The sequence below is a fragment of the Xylaria bambusicola genome, assembly GCF_022495145.1.
Source record: "Xylaria bambusicola strain CBS 139988 unplaced genomic scaffold F5B22scaffold_77, whole genome shotgun sequence".
Lineage (NCBI taxonomy): Eukaryota > Fungi > Ascomycota > Sordariomycetes > Xylariales > Xylariaceae > Xylaria > Xylaria bambusicola.
Genome location: NW_025953630.1, coordinates 120544 through 135794, shown reverse-complemented (window position 1 = coordinate 135794; position 15251 = coordinate 120544). Strand labels below are relative to the sequence as shown.

The 15251-nt window shown below is 51.9% G+C and overlaps 5 protein-coding genes across 5 annotated transcripts; 3 read left to right on the top strand and 2 right to left on the bottom strand.

The window, feature by feature from the left end:
* The first annotated feature begins 220 nt into the window (after positions 1-220).
* F5B22DRAFT_533555 (fungal-specific transcription factor domain-containing protein) lies at positions 221-3430 on the top strand. The gene is made up of 3 exons (XM_047972763.1): positions 221-1803; positions 1901-2149; positions 2251-3430. Exons 1-3 carry the CDS (start codon positions 460-462, stop codon positions 3226-3228), a joined length of 2571 nt encoding a protein of 856 aa, XP_047825459.1. The 5' UTR covers positions 221-459; the 3' UTR covers positions 3229-3430.
* A 1753-nt stretch (positions 3431-5183) lies between these two features.
* On the top strand, positions 5184-7148 carry F5B22DRAFT_533868 (uncharacterized protein). Its single transcript, XM_047972766.1, has 2 exons — positions 5184-5931; positions 6152-7148. Exons 1-2 carry the CDS (start codon positions 5668-5670, stop codon positions 6863-6865), a joined length of 978 nt encoding a protein of 325 aa, XP_047825458.1. The 5' UTR covers positions 5184-5667; the 3' UTR covers positions 6866-7148.
* F5B22DRAFT_533401 (FAD/NAD(P)-binding domain-containing protein) lies at positions 7032-9249 on the bottom strand. The gene is made up of 2 exons (XM_047972760.1): positions 8849-9249; positions 7032-8599 (listed from the first exon to the last, which is right to left on the bottom strand). Exons 1-2 carry the CDS (start codon positions 9036-9038, stop codon positions 7431-7433), a joined length of 1359 nt encoding a protein of 452 aa, XP_047825457.1. The 5' UTR covers positions 9039-9249; the 3' UTR covers positions 7032-7430.
* Positions 9250-9849: 600 nt separating this feature from the next.
* Positions 9850-11905, bottom strand: F5B22DRAFT_533418 (homogentisate 1,2-dioxygenase). Its single transcript, XM_047972762.1, has 2 exons — positions 11456-11905; positions 9850-11392 (listed from the first exon to the last, which is right to left on the bottom strand). The coding sequence occupies exons 1-2, from the start codon at positions 11521-11523 to the stop codon at positions 10060-10062; spliced, it is 1401 nt and encodes a 466-aa protein (XP_047825456.1). The 5' UTR covers positions 11524-11905; the 3' UTR covers positions 9850-10059.
* Positions 11906-12702: 797 nt separating this feature from the next.
* On the top strand, positions 12703-15251 carry F5B22DRAFT_661775 (dipeptidyl peptidase IV N-terminal region-domain-containing protein; the record flags this gene model as incomplete). The annotated part of the gene is made up of 2 exons (XM_047980385.1): positions 12703-12906; positions 13060-15251. 2 exons carry the CDS (start codon positions 12703-12705, stop codon positions 15190-15192), a joined length of 2337 nt encoding a protein of 778 aa, XP_047825455.1. The 3' UTR covers positions 15193-15251.

Here is a 15251-nt window from a genome sequence, read left to right as displayed (position 1 = left end):
ATAGTGCACTGCTAACGTCTTGGTTTAGCCAGGTCATAACCTACTGTAAGGTATACCGTGCGGTAACTTCTAGGGCGTTCAGCGAGAAAATACCACCTGAACGAGTGCCTATTCATGCTAGGAGTAGGTACCTAGTAGCGAGGGTAGTACGCAGTGCTAGTAATGGGCAATCTACATCTGCTTGGACGATAAATTCTGGCAAGGGAAGCCTAGTTGTAAAATTACCGTAAACCGGGGAAGGACGCCGTTTGGAGGCGTTGTACGAGGTAGTATTCTAGTAGTATTCTAGGCTAGATAGTTCGTTGAGATAATTGGCTTTCCATCGGAGCCAGCACGTCCCTTGTGCTTCACCTCTCCTACTTACTGCTTATACCCGACGATCTCCGCGGCCATGACGGTTGCCGTGCTGGCGATGCGACTCCGACAGAAGAATGAGACACCAACAACAGATCTAAGGGCATGGAGTTCTTCGAGAATCAGGTCGGCGAGGTGCGATTCCTAACCAATCTCCCCGGCCCTCCGACAGCCGCCAACGTCGTACCCCCGATTCCGCCGGGCATCTCCTCTCCCACGGCCGCTGCAACGAGGGCGAATACTGGCGATGGAGAGCCTCTCGCTGCACCGCCAAATAGCAACAGTGTCCCGCCGTCCGCGGTGCAGCATACACAGTCGCGCCAGAACATCGGCAAACCCGACAAGAAGACGGCAAAGAAAAAACAACCCCCCACCGCTACGCGTCATGACACAATAACGTCATGCTCAACCCCATCTGTGTCCGCTTCAACGCCCGGGGCGGCCACGCCGGCTACCGTCCTCGGCACAAAGCGGAAGACTCCCGGCGGTGATGCCGATGACGACGAGGAAGAATTGCCGAACGCTCCCCGATCTGGCCCTCAACAGAGAAGCAAACGCAACAGATATATTTCGATTGCTTGCAACGAATGCAAGCGCCGCAAGATCAAATGCAATGGAGAGACGCCCTGTGGCCGGTGTGGCCATCTCAACTTGCAATGCCTATATGCCCCGAACTGCTGTGCCAGCAGTGTCAAGGATTCAGATGAATTCAAGCAGATGGCCGCTCAGGTGAACCACCTGCAAGAGCAGGTCGACACTCTATTCAGTAATTTGAATGCACTACGGGCCGAAACCTTACGAGCAGGCGGCCCTATCTACCAACCTGATCGTACCCTGTCTGGCCCCTCGGCTTCCAGCACGCCGACTTCGACCACCATGACGGTACTGCCTCAACCCCGCCAACCTCCTTTTGCCTTCCGAGGAGTTACAAGTAACCGCTTTAGTCTCGATGTTGCGAAAAATACCTTACATAAAATGGGATATTCATATCCTAGTGATAACGCTGATGCAAACGGCCAGCCTCATGAGACACCCGGCGGATCCCCCAAATTGGCACCTCAGATGATCCCATCGGCTGAGAATCATACTGCAGATGCGCTATGGGAATTTGACAAAGATGAAATGATTCGTCTGTGTCGTATATACGAAGAGGAAGTCGGCATCATGTACCCTGTTCTTCGCATTGACTCGATCATCGCTCACGCCAAAACGTTAGCTACGTGGATGGCGGCGGCAAAGAAAAGTGGATTTGCCGATGGCCAAGATGGCGGTATCAATGATTCAAATACTTTGCTACTCAAGATTGTCCTGTGCGGTGGGTTACTTGTCGAAGGTCACGGAAATAGTGTACAGGCTCAAAGGATCTATGCTGGCATCAAACCTATTGCAAATAGGATGCTGATGAGTGATCCGCCAAATGTTCAGAATTTGCCTTTCTTAGCTCTAGTTGTATGTCATCTCTCCAGTCCCCCTCCCCATTTTGGAGACAAGCGCCAATATGGGAGTATCGTGTGATGCCGCATTCGACAATGGCTGACAGTTTTAGGCTGGATACCATTTCCTCTCTGCCGACGAAGTATTGTGCTGGCGCGTTATGGGCCAAGTTGTACGACTATGCCTTGAATTAGGCCTTCACAAACGTGATGTCGTCGAGCAGATCAAAGATGAAGAGCAGCGTAACCTGGCTATTAACACTTTCTGGAGCGCCTACGTCCTAGATCGCCGGTGGGCATTTTCTGCTGGTCTACCTTATGTCATGCCAGATGAAGAGATAGATCCCGATCTACCGTCTCCGGTAAGTTATCTCGTAATACCTACAGGTGCACGAATCGTCGGAGTGTTTCCTTAATGTTCAGCTCATGTCTAATCCTTCAATACTTATCAATTCAGGAACAGTACCCATTTCTCGTAATGATGATAAGGTATTCAAAACTTAGCGGGAAAGTATGGCGCTGCGTCCGGCATCTTGACTCGGATGTAGCCATGGACGCCCCAGTGGATGATATCGAAGACTTGGATCGACAGATCAAGCAGTGGTATAACGAATTACCAAAAGATGTGCAGTTGAATCTTTCCGATTGGGAGGATTTGCCCCAGTATCTAAGCCCTCCAGTAAATTCTCAAAAGGAGTACGATGTACAGCGCCTACAGATTTGGACCTGGCTGCGATACAATCAGATTCGGATGTGGCTTCTCACCCCTATTCTTCACACACATAGTAGCATCATGGACAACTTGCGTCATGCCGAGGTCGCCGTGAAGCTGGCCAAAAACACCATCCGGTATCTAGCGCATCTCAATAATACTACGAATGTCTACCGCCGGATGCAGATATTCTATCACCAATTCTTGTCATCGGCTATTACCATATTATTTGTGGCGTCCTGCCACGCGCCGGTGAATTTCAGCTCGTCGTGCCGGGATGAGTTCTACATGGCCTTGGAACTCCTCAAAGACATGTCTGCGAAATCGTGGGTATCGAAACGGCTCTGGGGCACGGTCAAATCGTTACGGGATGTGGCGCCTCGCCTCGGCCTCGCTGAGGATCCACACTCGAGTGCCGCGCTGACCATGGCCGGCTTAGCCACCGGTCACGGCCAAACGGGGCCGACCCCATCGACGAGCTCTCCCTTCGCCCATCCACTCATGGTGGTGCCGCCATCGCCGGGGTACGACGGAATGCAGACTGGAATACAGATGTCGAGCGAGATGTCGAGGATATTCGAAGGTGTCTCGGTTAAACATAACCAGATGCATGATGGCATGGGACATGCCGAACCGAACGCGGTTTGCACGACGGTCGCGCCTGGTGCGCCGGCTATGGCATATGCATCTCGGGGCACTGTCTATCCACCGTTTAGAGATGTATTCTGACAGTTGCGTGAAGAGGTATATAAACAAACCAACTGGAATAAAGAGTAAGGGGGATATTATAACACATCAGACGGGTGTCAATGTTGATATGATATACCAATGTACTTGTAATTATAAGCAAGCACATATCTCCGAACATATTACGGGCAAGTTCGTGGACTGTAATGTCGCTAGGTGTGAGCTTTGCCACAGCATTAAGCTCGTTTACCAGTCTCCTTAAACAGGTACGACCGTGGAACAAGTAGAACATTCGAAATACTCACTTCAGAATTCAGGGGTTTGGGATAAATATATCCATCACAAGGGAATTGAGTGAACCTAATTCGATGTACAAGCTATGGTATCAATGAACTAAAATTCTTCCAACCTGGCGACCTGCTGGATCCCAACTGACTGGATTTACATGTCGGCTATTACTGCCTTGCCCATGGGATATTCAATAAAGTCCCTGTCTTTCATTTATATTATACAACTTAAGATTAAATCTTCAATCAGAATCCATGTTCGATTTCATATACAGTACAGTATAATATATGGTAACCGGGATTGTACGTCATCTCCCCTCATCTGGGTTAAGCACGGTAGTTGTTCATCCCCCGAGCGATCTACCTACCATTAACACCTAGTTCCTTACCTAATCAAAACGAACTGATCGCACGAACGGATCAAGAAGATCGAATAACCTCGGTTTGTCCCGCTAGTGCTACCTGCTACACTGACTCGTTTAGGTTTTCTGCCGTCTTTAAGACGATATAAAGAAGCGTCGGCCTTAAAAAATAAAAACTATGCGTGGAGATTGGTAGAAACAAGGGCCAGGCATCTAATGTATCTAAGTGGGGAAAACCCACGATGGTGTCACAGTACACTAGGTATGGGACTTTTTTTGGTTATCGCGATTCCCACTTCTCCTTTTAACCCCCTCCTTTGCGCGGAGAGTTATCGCTGCATAAGTAAGGTAGGTTATGTTACATTACGATGTGATGTGCCCTGACAGTTGTCCCGGGATGGTGAACAACCGGTGTAGTCTAGATACTTACATGGCACGCTATTATGCAGTCGTACCTAGTGCACACTTGAAGCTGAGAACTGCCGTCCCATCTGGCGCACGGATAGAACCATTGTCTGGCCATTGTAACGCTGAGCTGAGAGAGAGAGGCATCGCAATATTCTATTCTTATGCTTATCGGTGAGTCGACTCGCCGAACAAATAAATTGTGCGCGCCGTGATACCTTGGCCATCGTTAGCGTTTGAGCTACGCACGTACACGTACACGTGTATTCAACGAACCTCGAATGACGAGCAGACGATGAAGCCGATCACGAGATGGGACCCATCGAATCCCCGGCGATGCCATGTGCTAAACGTCCCCCACTAACCACTTCCTGTCATCTTCTGCACACCCAACGGCCACTAGAGAGGACCGGGGCGCTGCAAACGGGATAAAGTCAGCCGAATCGTGGACGGCGCGCGCGGCTATCTGCCCATATCTTGAACTAACTATGTAGGCTATTCAAGTTATCGCCTGCGATATCCGCGTACAATCAGGTACTTAGGTAGGTCTTCGCGAGGTGGATATGTATGTATGTATATGTATCTTTAAGTAAAAGATATTCACGTACTTGAGTCAAGCAGCGAAGTTGACGTCCCTATCTACCGATGTCAATTAGGTAATAGCGATGGCTAGGCCTCGGCACTCTTCGCGGCAAGGGTCATCCCCTTCGACGTCCCCGTCCAAAACAGACCGCCTGGCGCTAGGAGCGTCCCTTAGTATATCGTGTGGATATGTTGGGCAGGCCATGGCCTGAGATTGTGAGATATGCCACTTTCCCTTCGGAGACATGGGCATGTATTATTACCTACCTACTATGTATGTAGGTATTGTGTAACCTACTTACCTTGGTCCCTCCCTTAAGTAATCAACGTGAGACCACCGCCTTACCTTGTTACAGCGATCCCACGTCGGCCAGCCCCTCGCTTACATCCTGTCCCTGCTCGCCTATCATAGGACTGAAGGACTGACTGTTCGGACTGTTTGTGTAGGGCTCGTTCTTTGGTCGGGATCTACAGCCCAGTGCTTCCCTGTTCTACGTTGAATGCCGGTACCCATTATCGCATGGCGAGATTGTGTGAGATTGAGTGATTGCTCAGCCTGAGACCCCCATTCATTCCCGCTGTGCTGCTTAACCCGATGCTTACATTATTCCCATCTCCGTGACCCCCATTATCAATCCTACATTCCTGCCACCGTCAGGTCTGGTAGACAGACACATCGTTGGGACAACATTCCAGAGTGAGACTAGCCAGTACCCATGTGATCGTCAACAACCAAACCGCCTGGATCGCCGACGAGCATGCTGCTGTGTCGACGCAGTGTTCCCGCCCAGAGCACTACAGCCCAGCCAAGATAAGCCTAAGACTGATCTACAGATCGTACTACGATGGCCATCCAAAGATCACCCGCCAGATCCGGACGGGGCGGCGGCTTCTTAACGTCGGCCTTACGCTTTGCAGGCTACGACTTCGACTGTCGCTCTACAACCCCGACTTCACAGGCTAATTCCACCAAACCCGGCGCAGGCGGCGTGTCGGCAGGAGGGAGGTATATGCATACGCTCCCGCCAGACGTGGAGTCTGCCAGGTCCCTCTTAGAGGAGTACAGCGGGATTCCTCCCGAACATGTGGACACCCACGTTTACCAGATGGTACGTAATGACCTGTGTGGTTCACTGATGCATACCTACCTACCTACCTGCATAATCCATCTATATGAGAGAGCTAGGCTCTGTTACGCCCACAGGAATTATTTTCACTGGGCTAGATTCTTACCAATTCTGGGTCCGGAGAAATTGAATGTGGGCAAGAAACAAGACTAGCCCTATGAACATTTAACGATGTAGACATGGTCACTCACAACGTACGTAGCGCGATCGGCTTTGGGATGTGTATCCGTTTGCCTGCGTGGGGCGATTCCGCTTCTTGTCCTTCGAATTCACCGCGGACGCCTACTACCAAGTAGCCCTCTTCCGGCTACTGCAGGCTCAGACTGAACCCGAACCCGCCGAGCACGAGACACGTCTGCTAGATGTAGGCTGTTGCGTCGGCCAAGTGCTGCGCAAGCTCGCCTTCGACGGCGTCGACTCCTCGCGGCTCTACGGAACCGACGTCGAGCCTCGATTCCTGGACATCGGCTACGAACTGTTCCGCGACCGGAACACGTTCCAAGCTGACTTCGTGATCGGCGATCTGGTCAAGCAAGGTGAAGGCGACGAGAGACTCGATGTCCTCGACGGGAAGATGACCTTCATCCACGCGACCAGCTTCTTCCACCTCTTCACCTGGGACGACCAGGTGCGCGCCGCGATCCGGATGGTGCGGTTCCTGCAGCCAGGACGACGAGACGCCATGATCTTCGGCCGCCAGGTCGGCACGGTGCTGCCCAGGGACAACGGCAAGGCCGGGAGCGACAAGGTCTATCTACACAACGCCCACAGTTGGCAGCGGTTATGGGACGAAGTTGGAGAGCGCACTGGCACGAAATGGAAGACTACTATGGAACCGACGGAAACGATAGAAACTGGCGCCGGGGGCGTGGAAAGCTCATTGCGGAAGATGACTTTTAGCGTCGTGAGGGGTTAATTCATTGGATTACTATTAGATGGGTGATTGGGCGGGCTTATTTTCACATCTTTAGCGGACAGCATTAGCAAGGGGGTTAATTACTACGCATAGCATCTTGGATAGGGGTTTTCGGAGCGAGCGTTCCTCAAGTGCACGGCACACACATTGTATTCATTGAGGCTTTTGCTCCAAATAGCGAAGGGCGGCGGGTATTTGTATGGGAGTTTTTGGTGGGGGGTCCTCTGTCATTCGTTATCTTGCTACTTGAGAAGGGGGGGAAGGAAATATCATTATGGGTTATTAGACTTAGGGATATGGCTAATTTTATCGAGGAATATGATGTATAGGATATGATTGTTTCACGAGTTGCTTTCGGATTATGTACTGCTGAGATGAGGGACCAGAAGGGGGGTTATCGTTATTACTCGCAACAAGTGAAATTACCTATATTAGACATGATTCATCCATCATCACCATCATAAGTATTATACAGAAAGGTGTATTCAACCCCAACACCTCTAGACCTGCTCCCACAGGTAGAACAGCCAGGTCCATATACGCGAGGACTCATCTCACGTCTGTCTCACTTCTCGTTCCCCAGATTCAACTCCGGATACTCCGGGATCTGATCCCGGCTCGAAGTCTCCGGCATAAGCCTCACGAGCACATCCGCAATCCTCGACTTCGCAATCACCGAGAGCACAGTCGTCAGGATCCACAGCCCCCAGCTCGTCTCCGCATACAACAGCCCGGGTAGCCCGGGCGGGAGCCTCTGCGCCTCGTCCACGTACGGCCGGACGCCGCGCGCATACGACTGCAGGGCCGCGGGGACCCCGTCGGACGACCCGTGTCTCGCGAGCTCGCCGGCGAGGATATACGCGCCGACCAGGCTCAGCGTGGTCCCCATGCCCGTGATCGGCGAGGGGCAGTATCCCGCGTCCCCGAGCAACACCACGCGGCCCACGGCCAGCCTCGCGCACCGCACCTGTCCGATCTCAGTGGCGTAGAAGTCCTCCAGCGGCGTCTCGCGCGTCAGCGCGCGCACGAACTCGTCGGTCCGCCACCCGTGCTGGTCCGCGTACGCCCTCGCGAACACCGCCCGCTGTTCCGCGGGGGATTTCTCGCGCACGGCGGTGCACACCCCGTATTTGTCCTCCGACCGACTCGTGCTGACGGCCATGTACACCTGCGTCGTCGCCGCCTTCGTGTCCGCCGACCGCGTGAAGAGTCCGCGGCGGCCGGACATCAGGTGGACGTTCATCCACGCGTTGTCTTGCGCGCTGCGCGGCACGAGATATAGCGCGGATAAGAGGTCGAGGGACTTGAAACACGCGTCGCTCGCTTCTTGGCTGCCGAGAAGCATCCTGCGCGTGCGCGAGGATTGCCCGTCCGCGCCGACGACGAGGTCGTATTCGTCCGTGCGCCCGGTGGAAAATGTCGCCGAGACCTTCTCCGCCGAGTGTTGCGAAAGGGAGGTTATAGTCGTGCCGAATTCGTAGCGCACGTTGCCGTTGGTCACGACGCCTGATACGGCGGGTGCTTCGTCTTCGCCTTCACCCTCGGGGGAGAGGCCGAGACTGGCGCGGTAGAACACGTCTACGAGGTCCCCGCGCATGATCTCGTATTCGGAGGAGAAGGCCTGGCGTCCGTGGCCCGAGTCGTTCTTGCCGAACTTCGCGTAGGGCTTGCCTGTGCTGTCGACGAAGGCTACGCCTTGTTCTGGGACCGCGCGGTGGCGGATTGCTTCTAGGACTGCATTGTGGTCATCAGGACTTGGTTAGTTACTCGTTTACTGTATACCCACGAATCCAGCCTTTTCAATTTCATCGTAATTTCCATTGCATATGTGGCTGATTCATGAGATTGAAGGAAAGGGGGGAATAGAGAGGTAGAGGGTTAAAAGGGAATATGGAATATATATATATGTGTGTGTGTGTGTGTGTGTGTGTAAAACCAAGCAGAGAAGGAATGCATAAATGAAGTAATCAATGAACAACTCACGCCCCATCTTCCTAGCAACAGGAATCCCATGAGACCGCAAATCAATCTGCAGCCCCGTCTCGCGCAACTTCTCAGCGCGCTCGACGATAGTGATCTCATATTTCGACAGAGAGGGGTCGGCGCGGCGCAGCAGTGTCGCGAACGCGGGGCCGCACACGCCTGCGCCGATAATCAAGATCTTGAGCGTCATCTTCGGATTCGGCGCCTTCTCTCTCTCTCTCCTTATTTGCTTTTCTTTCTTGATTTTCTTCCGTTGGAATTTCCTTTTTCTTTAGGAAAGCTTCGGAAGGAGGAATCCGAATTGGTTACACGATAAACCGTGAGAGCGAAACCTCTGAATTGATGAAGGTGATGAGTAACTTCCAAATGGAAAAAGCAAAAGCACCGAGTTAGGGCTGGCTAGGTATTTCAGAAGATAGCACACATGCCTCCTCTTAAATCGGGCGAAAGAGTATAATCGCCGTGGCGCGAGAGCTGAAGCGTCGGCTTAGACGATATATAATACCATGTAACACCTTAGATATCCGAGCCCGTTCTCCGCGACCCTACATATGCACACACACACACACACACACCTGTGGAGAGATAGGACGGTAGTCTAATTGATTTGAGCTAGACTAGGTAGAGGCCACCTACGTTGCCTTGGTTTGATAAATATTCTCCCCGAATACTTATACAGGAATAAGGGATCTTAAAGTTAGCCATGACTTGCAAACAGCTCATCGTCGGGACTTTTTCAAGCGTAAAGTAAATCAGGTATAAGTATGCATAGGCCCGATCCCCAGGCTCCATTGCGTCATGGTGAAATCGGGTGGATCGTGGAGGTGTGCCAACGAACTACCTACGGTACTTGCTTGCACTAGGGCTACAGTAGGTCGGGACTAATCGGCTGTGCCGAAATCGATATCGGGATCGGGCTCGGACTCGGGGCTTCTGGTGTGAAATCGGGAGGTGAGAAGATGGATAAGTACCGAAGGCCCAGGTCGGTAATTTCATATATTTAGAGAAGTGTGAGAGGTACATGAGAGTAATGGTGTGGTTGTGCCCGAATTCGCATGTTGAAGCTCCAGTAATAGGTATCAGCTCAGACACTGTCATAGGGAATTGTTCATGTGAGAGACAGCGAAGGTTGATCAAGGCGGATACAATAATTAATATGTAGATATCAACGTAGCTATCTCCTCAAGCCAAAGAGTGTGTTGTTTCTTGCATTAACTTGGAGCGGATCCATCGGAGCCGGTGGCATCTGGTCGTTTCCAATGGACCTTGACACCACCCCAACTCTCATCGCTATAGCCTTCCTGGACCTTCCTGCATGAATTCCTCCCCCATTCCGTCACGCCAACCATCAGACAGCTCTCAAACATGAAAGCACAGCTGCCCTTACCCACCAAAGCCGACTTGAGCTCGGCATTGCGCGCACCCTCGTAACTACTCGCGTCCGGCCCATGACCACTCATGACATTGTGTAAACTTGCCCCGCCAGGCATGAAACCTCCCTGTCCTCCTTTCTTTGCATCGTAGTCACCCGCAATCAGACCCATGAATTCGGACATGGTGTTGCGGTGATACCACGGTGGACGGAAAGTGTTCTCGGCGACTAGCCAACGCGGTGGGAAAATGACGAAATCGGCGATGGCAGTTCCAGGATGATCTGACAGCGCTGATAACACAGTGAAGATGGAGGGATCAGGATGATCATATGAGATGGAGCCGATGGTGTTGAACCGGCCCAGGTCGTACTTGTAGGGATAGTAATTGCCGTGCCATGCTACGACGTCGAAGGGTGTATGGGGCTGTTTGGTCTGGAACAGCGAGTTGTTGAACTTGACAGTGATTGTGTAGGTGTTCGACCCTTCTGATGCGGTCGCGCCGTAGTCCTCGCTGAAGCAAGCAATAGGGGTTTGGAAATCGCGAGCATTGGCGAGACAATTGGAGCCAATTGGGCCGAGCTCTGGAAGGGTGAAGTGTCCTTGGTATAATTCGAGAGCATAGCCTCGTGCTGGCCCCGACGGTAGGTGAACTTGGTATTTGATCCCGCGAGGGATGACGCATATCTCCATCGGCCGAACAAGGAGCCAGCCTAGTTCCGTCCTGATGTCGAGAGCCCCCTCTTGCGGTACAACCAGTAGATCTCCATCTGCCGAGTAGAAAGCGGATTGGTCATCCATGGACTTGCCGGCAGCGTATATGTAGATGCCAATGCCCTGCTTTAGGGTGGGATCGCCTGCACCGGCGACGAGGCGCATCCCAGACACGAAATCAGATTGATCATTATGGTCAAAGGGATCCCACCGCAGCTGGTTCGGGATGTACTCGAGTCTCGCGGGATCGGAAGGCTTGTCGGACTTGTAGGGTCCGTCGGTTATCGAGGCAAAAGGAGGATGGGCGCAAGAGGGCAAGATCCTGTATAGCCACGATTGTTGGTTTTCGTGCCGTGGAGCGGTGAAGGCGGTGCCGGAGAGCTTCTCGGCGTATAAGCCATGCGGGGGCTTCTGGGGAGAGTTCTGACCAACGGGGAGGGCGCCTGGGACAGCCTCGGATCTAGCAAGGTGAGCACGTAAACGACATGTCACAGCCACAGGCTAGAAAGAGTGGAATACATACTCGAAATATGAGCCGAATCCGTTCTGGTATTTGTGTCGTTCAGGAAGTTCAAAGGCTGTGACAGGCATTGTGACTTTGGTGTTAATCTGGTGCAGCCAGCTGGACGTGTGTTGGGATAGTTGATGACATCCTCGGGTAGGTAAGTATCGACAGTCGAATTAAGAGGGGAATCAATATGTATAATATGTATATTATGTACTACTGGCATGCGTACTTGTCGGCTACTGCAGGTTTACCTGAGGAGATCAAAGAGGGCGAGACGAAACCGCGAATTCCGTCACGTCGATTGGAGCGCTGTGACCGTGGAGAAAAGTAGAAAGCTGGGGGAATCGTGGCGGGGTTGGTCCGACGCTAGCCAGCCATACCCGCCGCCTCAGCCGATTCCCGAATACATATGTACCTAAAGACTTGAGGCTATACCTGAGAACATAGCCGCATCATCCATTGGCTTCATCATTTTTATACTCGTAGGTATATAAGTAAGCAGGTGGCTGCCTGGGTATGTATTCAAGTAGACTCGATAAGACACTAATGTGAGGAGCTGCTAGACCACGGAGTATGAGGTCAGTATGTAAGATGAGCCAAGGTGCAAAGATACCAAGACAACGGAACCAACCCTATTTGGCAGTTCGTTAAATGCCCAGACATTGTATCACTCACGATTCTCTTCTCGTCTCTTGCTACCTAAGTCAGTATACTACTGTATGCCACTGCTACGTTCATGTCAGTGTAGCTCTCAGATCGTGACTCTAATCTATATGGCTGTATCGAGATATTCTAAAGAGTCGACGATGGAGACACCTCTGCGTCAACTCCCAGTTTTCTCCGACTTCCCCAACTGCGTGGTTACAGTTCTTGGTATTCCCTGCCAAGACTACATTTCGCGATGAGGCGACATCGACAGCCAATCTCGACGAACGCCAAGTCGACCGGCAAAGGCCTGGTTTTCCTGTACAGGCAGGCGATGGTTCTCCCCAAGCACAACGTACTCCGTACTTGGTGTCTCTCCAAGTCTTCCCCGCCAAAAAAGTTGACGTGCAAGACAAGGATCGCTGATGGCACTATCTATCTATGAGATATGCGGTTATGAACCCAGGATAAGCAGTACTGAGAGTGTTGCCATGGCTATACGCGCGGTATAAATACCCGGCGCGCCAGGCCCGGTTCCCTCTTGATCTCTCCTTCTAGCTGCACACCGCAACCGTGCTCTCTTTGTGGTTCCAGGCTCGTACAGATCGGGTTGCACCATGAGGCTCTCATCCCTTTCGTTCATTGAGGGCCTGGCCCTACTGCAATCCACGGTTCTAGCCATTGAGCCTGCGCGACAGCCTTACCAACCTACTGGCAACGGTGACAAGATTCTGAAATGGAATGAGACATTCGTGAGCAATCAATTCCGCGCCAGTCGTATTTCTGTCAGCTGGCTCTCTGGCGGCGAGGATGGTCAATATGTGAGTCTTCGATAACACTAATACACACCCGCCTCTTAATTGAATAGTTCGAAAAACCCTTACGTGAAATTTCATGTTTCGTCCTGTCGACACATTCCCAAGTCCTTGTGATGTTGGTAATGAGTGCTCAATGCTAATCATTGTCTTCTGCAGATCTACCAAGCCGATGATGGGGCGTTGATACTCGAGGACTTCATCACGGGGGAATCTTCCACATTTGTCTCGGCCGATGTGATCCCCAGCGGAGTTTGGGAGTACTGGATTCACCCGGATTTGTCCAGGGTGCTCTTTGCTACCAATTACACCAAGCAGTACCGCCACTCCTATTTTTCAGATTATTCAGTCCTCGACATCACTTCGGGAGAGGTCACCCCACTAGTAGAAGACCAGGTCGGTGACATTCAATACGCCGAATTCGCTCCTGTTGGCGAGGCAATCGCATTCGTCCGCGGCAACAATCTGTTCTTAAAATTGAACGGCAGTATTGCTCAGATTACGGATGACGGTTCTCCGGACATGTTTAACGGTGTCCCTGACTGGGTATACGAGGAGGAAATCTTCGGTAGCCGCTCGGCGCTCTGGTGGTCTCCAGACGGCCAGAAGCTCGCGTACCTTGGGTTCAACGAGACTGGTGTCGAAACCTTCACTGTCCCCTATTTCATGGACAACATGAAGATCGCCCCTGTTTACCCCAACAATCTTGACCTGCGCTATCCCAAAGTAGGCACCAAGAATCCAACTGTCAGCTTAACATTACTCTCAGTTGAGGGTAACGAGAAGCAAGTCATTCCTTTGGAGGCATTTGAGGAAGATGACTTAATCATTGGAGAACTCGCATGGGTTACCGATAACCATGATACCTTCATCTATACCGCCTTTAACCGCGTACAAGATCTGTCGAAACACGTACGTGTAGACGTTGGCGATGATATCACAACACAGATAGTGCGAGAGCGCGATGGCACAGACGGCTGGCTTGATAACAATATCGCGATACAGTATGTTGGGTCTATCAATGGATCTAGCACCACCTACTACGTTGATCTTTCCGATGAGTCCGGATGGCAGCACATCTATCTGCATGCTGCCGATGGCTCAAGTTCAAAAGCGCTCACAAGCGGAGACTGGGAAGTTGTCAGCATTCTAAAGGTTGATACATCACTTGAATTGGTGTACTATACCTCGACAGAGCATGATAGCACTGAACGACATGTTTATAGCGTCTCTTATTCCAGCGGGAAGAAGACTGCCCTTGTTGACGACACAGTAGCGGCTTCCTGGAGCGCCTCTTTCTCTTCTGGCGGTGGTTACTATATCCTCAGCTACCTCGGCCCCGATGTACCCTATCAGGAGCTGTACCTTGTTAACGATACCAAAACCCCGTTGCGCACTGTTACGTCAAATGAAGCACTCTGGAACAAACTCCAGGACTACAACTTACCGAACAGCACATATTTCAAACTAGAGCATCCCGACGGTTACACGCTGGATGTCAAGCAAGTCCTCCCGCCTAAGTTTGATCCCACTAAGAAGTACCCTGTCCTCTTCACACCCTACGGTGGGCCAGGTGCCCAGGAGGTCGACAAGCAATACGCTGCACCTAACTGGAATGCTTACATATCCTCCGACCCGGAGCTCGAGTATATCACATACACCGTAGACAACCGAGGCTCAGGGTACAATGGCCGAGCCTATCGGTCCTTGGTAGCATCTCACCTCGGCGAGTACGAAGCTGAGGATCAGATCTGGGCCGCGCAAGAATTATCCTCGCGCCACAGCTTCATCGACACGAACCACATCGCCATCTTCGGCTGGTCGTACGGCGGGTATCTCTCCTCGAAGGTCGTAGAGGCTAACTCGGGGGTGTTCACCATGGCGCTTATCGTCGCCCCCGTGAGCGATTGGCGCTTCTACGACAGCATGTACACGGAGCGGTACATGAAGACCTCCCAGATGAACCCCGACGGCTACGCGAAGACGGCGGTGCGCAAGACCGAGGGCTTCAAGAACATCGCCGGCGGCTTTACGATCATGCACGGCCTCGGCGACGACAACGTGCATTATCAGAATACTGCCGCGCTCGTCGATTTGCTTGTCGGCGAGGGCGTGCCGCCTTCGAAGATGCAGTGGCGCGCGTATACGGATTCCGATCACTCGATTAATTATAACGGCGCGTATACGTACTTGTACAAGGAGATGACGCAGCGCCTGTTCCAGGAGAAGCGTCGGGGTAATGAGACGCTTGCTCATCAGTGGACGAAGAAGGGATTACCTAGATTATTTTGAGCTACGGGTATTAAGATGTTACCAATCATAGATTTTGGGTAGTATTTAATCAAATAAAA

What these genes read in the sequence shown, in the direction of transcription:
- F5B22DRAFT_533555 (XM_047972763.1), top strand. Translation starts at nt 460, where the DNA reads ATGGAGTTCTTCGAGAATCAGGTCGGCGAGGTGCGATTCCTAACCAAT. An exon ending in TGCCTTTCTTAGCTCTAGTT is followed by an intron (nt 1,804 to 1,900) that starts GTATGTCATCTC and finishes TGACAGTTTTAG; the next exon opens with GCTGGATACCATTTCCTCTC. An exon ending in ATCCCGATCTACCGTCTCCG is followed by an intron (nt 2,150 to 2,250) that starts GTAAGTTATCTC and finishes ATTCAGGAACAG; the next exon opens with TACCCATTTCTCGTAATGAT.
- F5B22DRAFT_533868 (XM_047972766.1), top strand. Translation starts at nt 5,668, where the DNA reads ATGGCCATCCAAAGATCACCCGCCAGATCCGGACGGGGCGGCGGCTTC. An exon ending in ACACCCACGTTTACCAGATG is followed by an intron (nt 5,932 to 6,151) that starts GTACGTAATGAC and finishes CAACGTACGTAG; the next exon opens with CGCGATCGGCTTTGGGATGT.
- F5B22DRAFT_533401 (XM_047972760.1), bottom strand. Translation starts at nt 9,038, where the DNA reads ATGACGCTCAAGATCTTGATTATCGGCGCAGGCGTGTGCGGCCCCGCG. An exon ending in TGTTGCTAGGAAGATGGGGC is followed by an intron (nt 8,600 to 8,848) that starts GTGAGTTGTTCA and finishes ACCACAATGCAG; the next exon opens with TCCTAGAAGCAATCCGCCAC.
- F5B22DRAFT_533418 (XM_047972762.1), bottom strand. Translation starts at nt 11,523, where the DNA reads ATGCCTGTCACAGCCTTTGAACTTCCTGAACGACACAAATACCAGAAC. An exon ending in GGATTCGGCTCATATTTCGA is followed by an intron (nt 11,393 to 11,455) that starts GTATGTATTCCA and finishes TCACCTTGCTAG; the next exon opens with ATCCGAGGCTGTCCCAGGCG.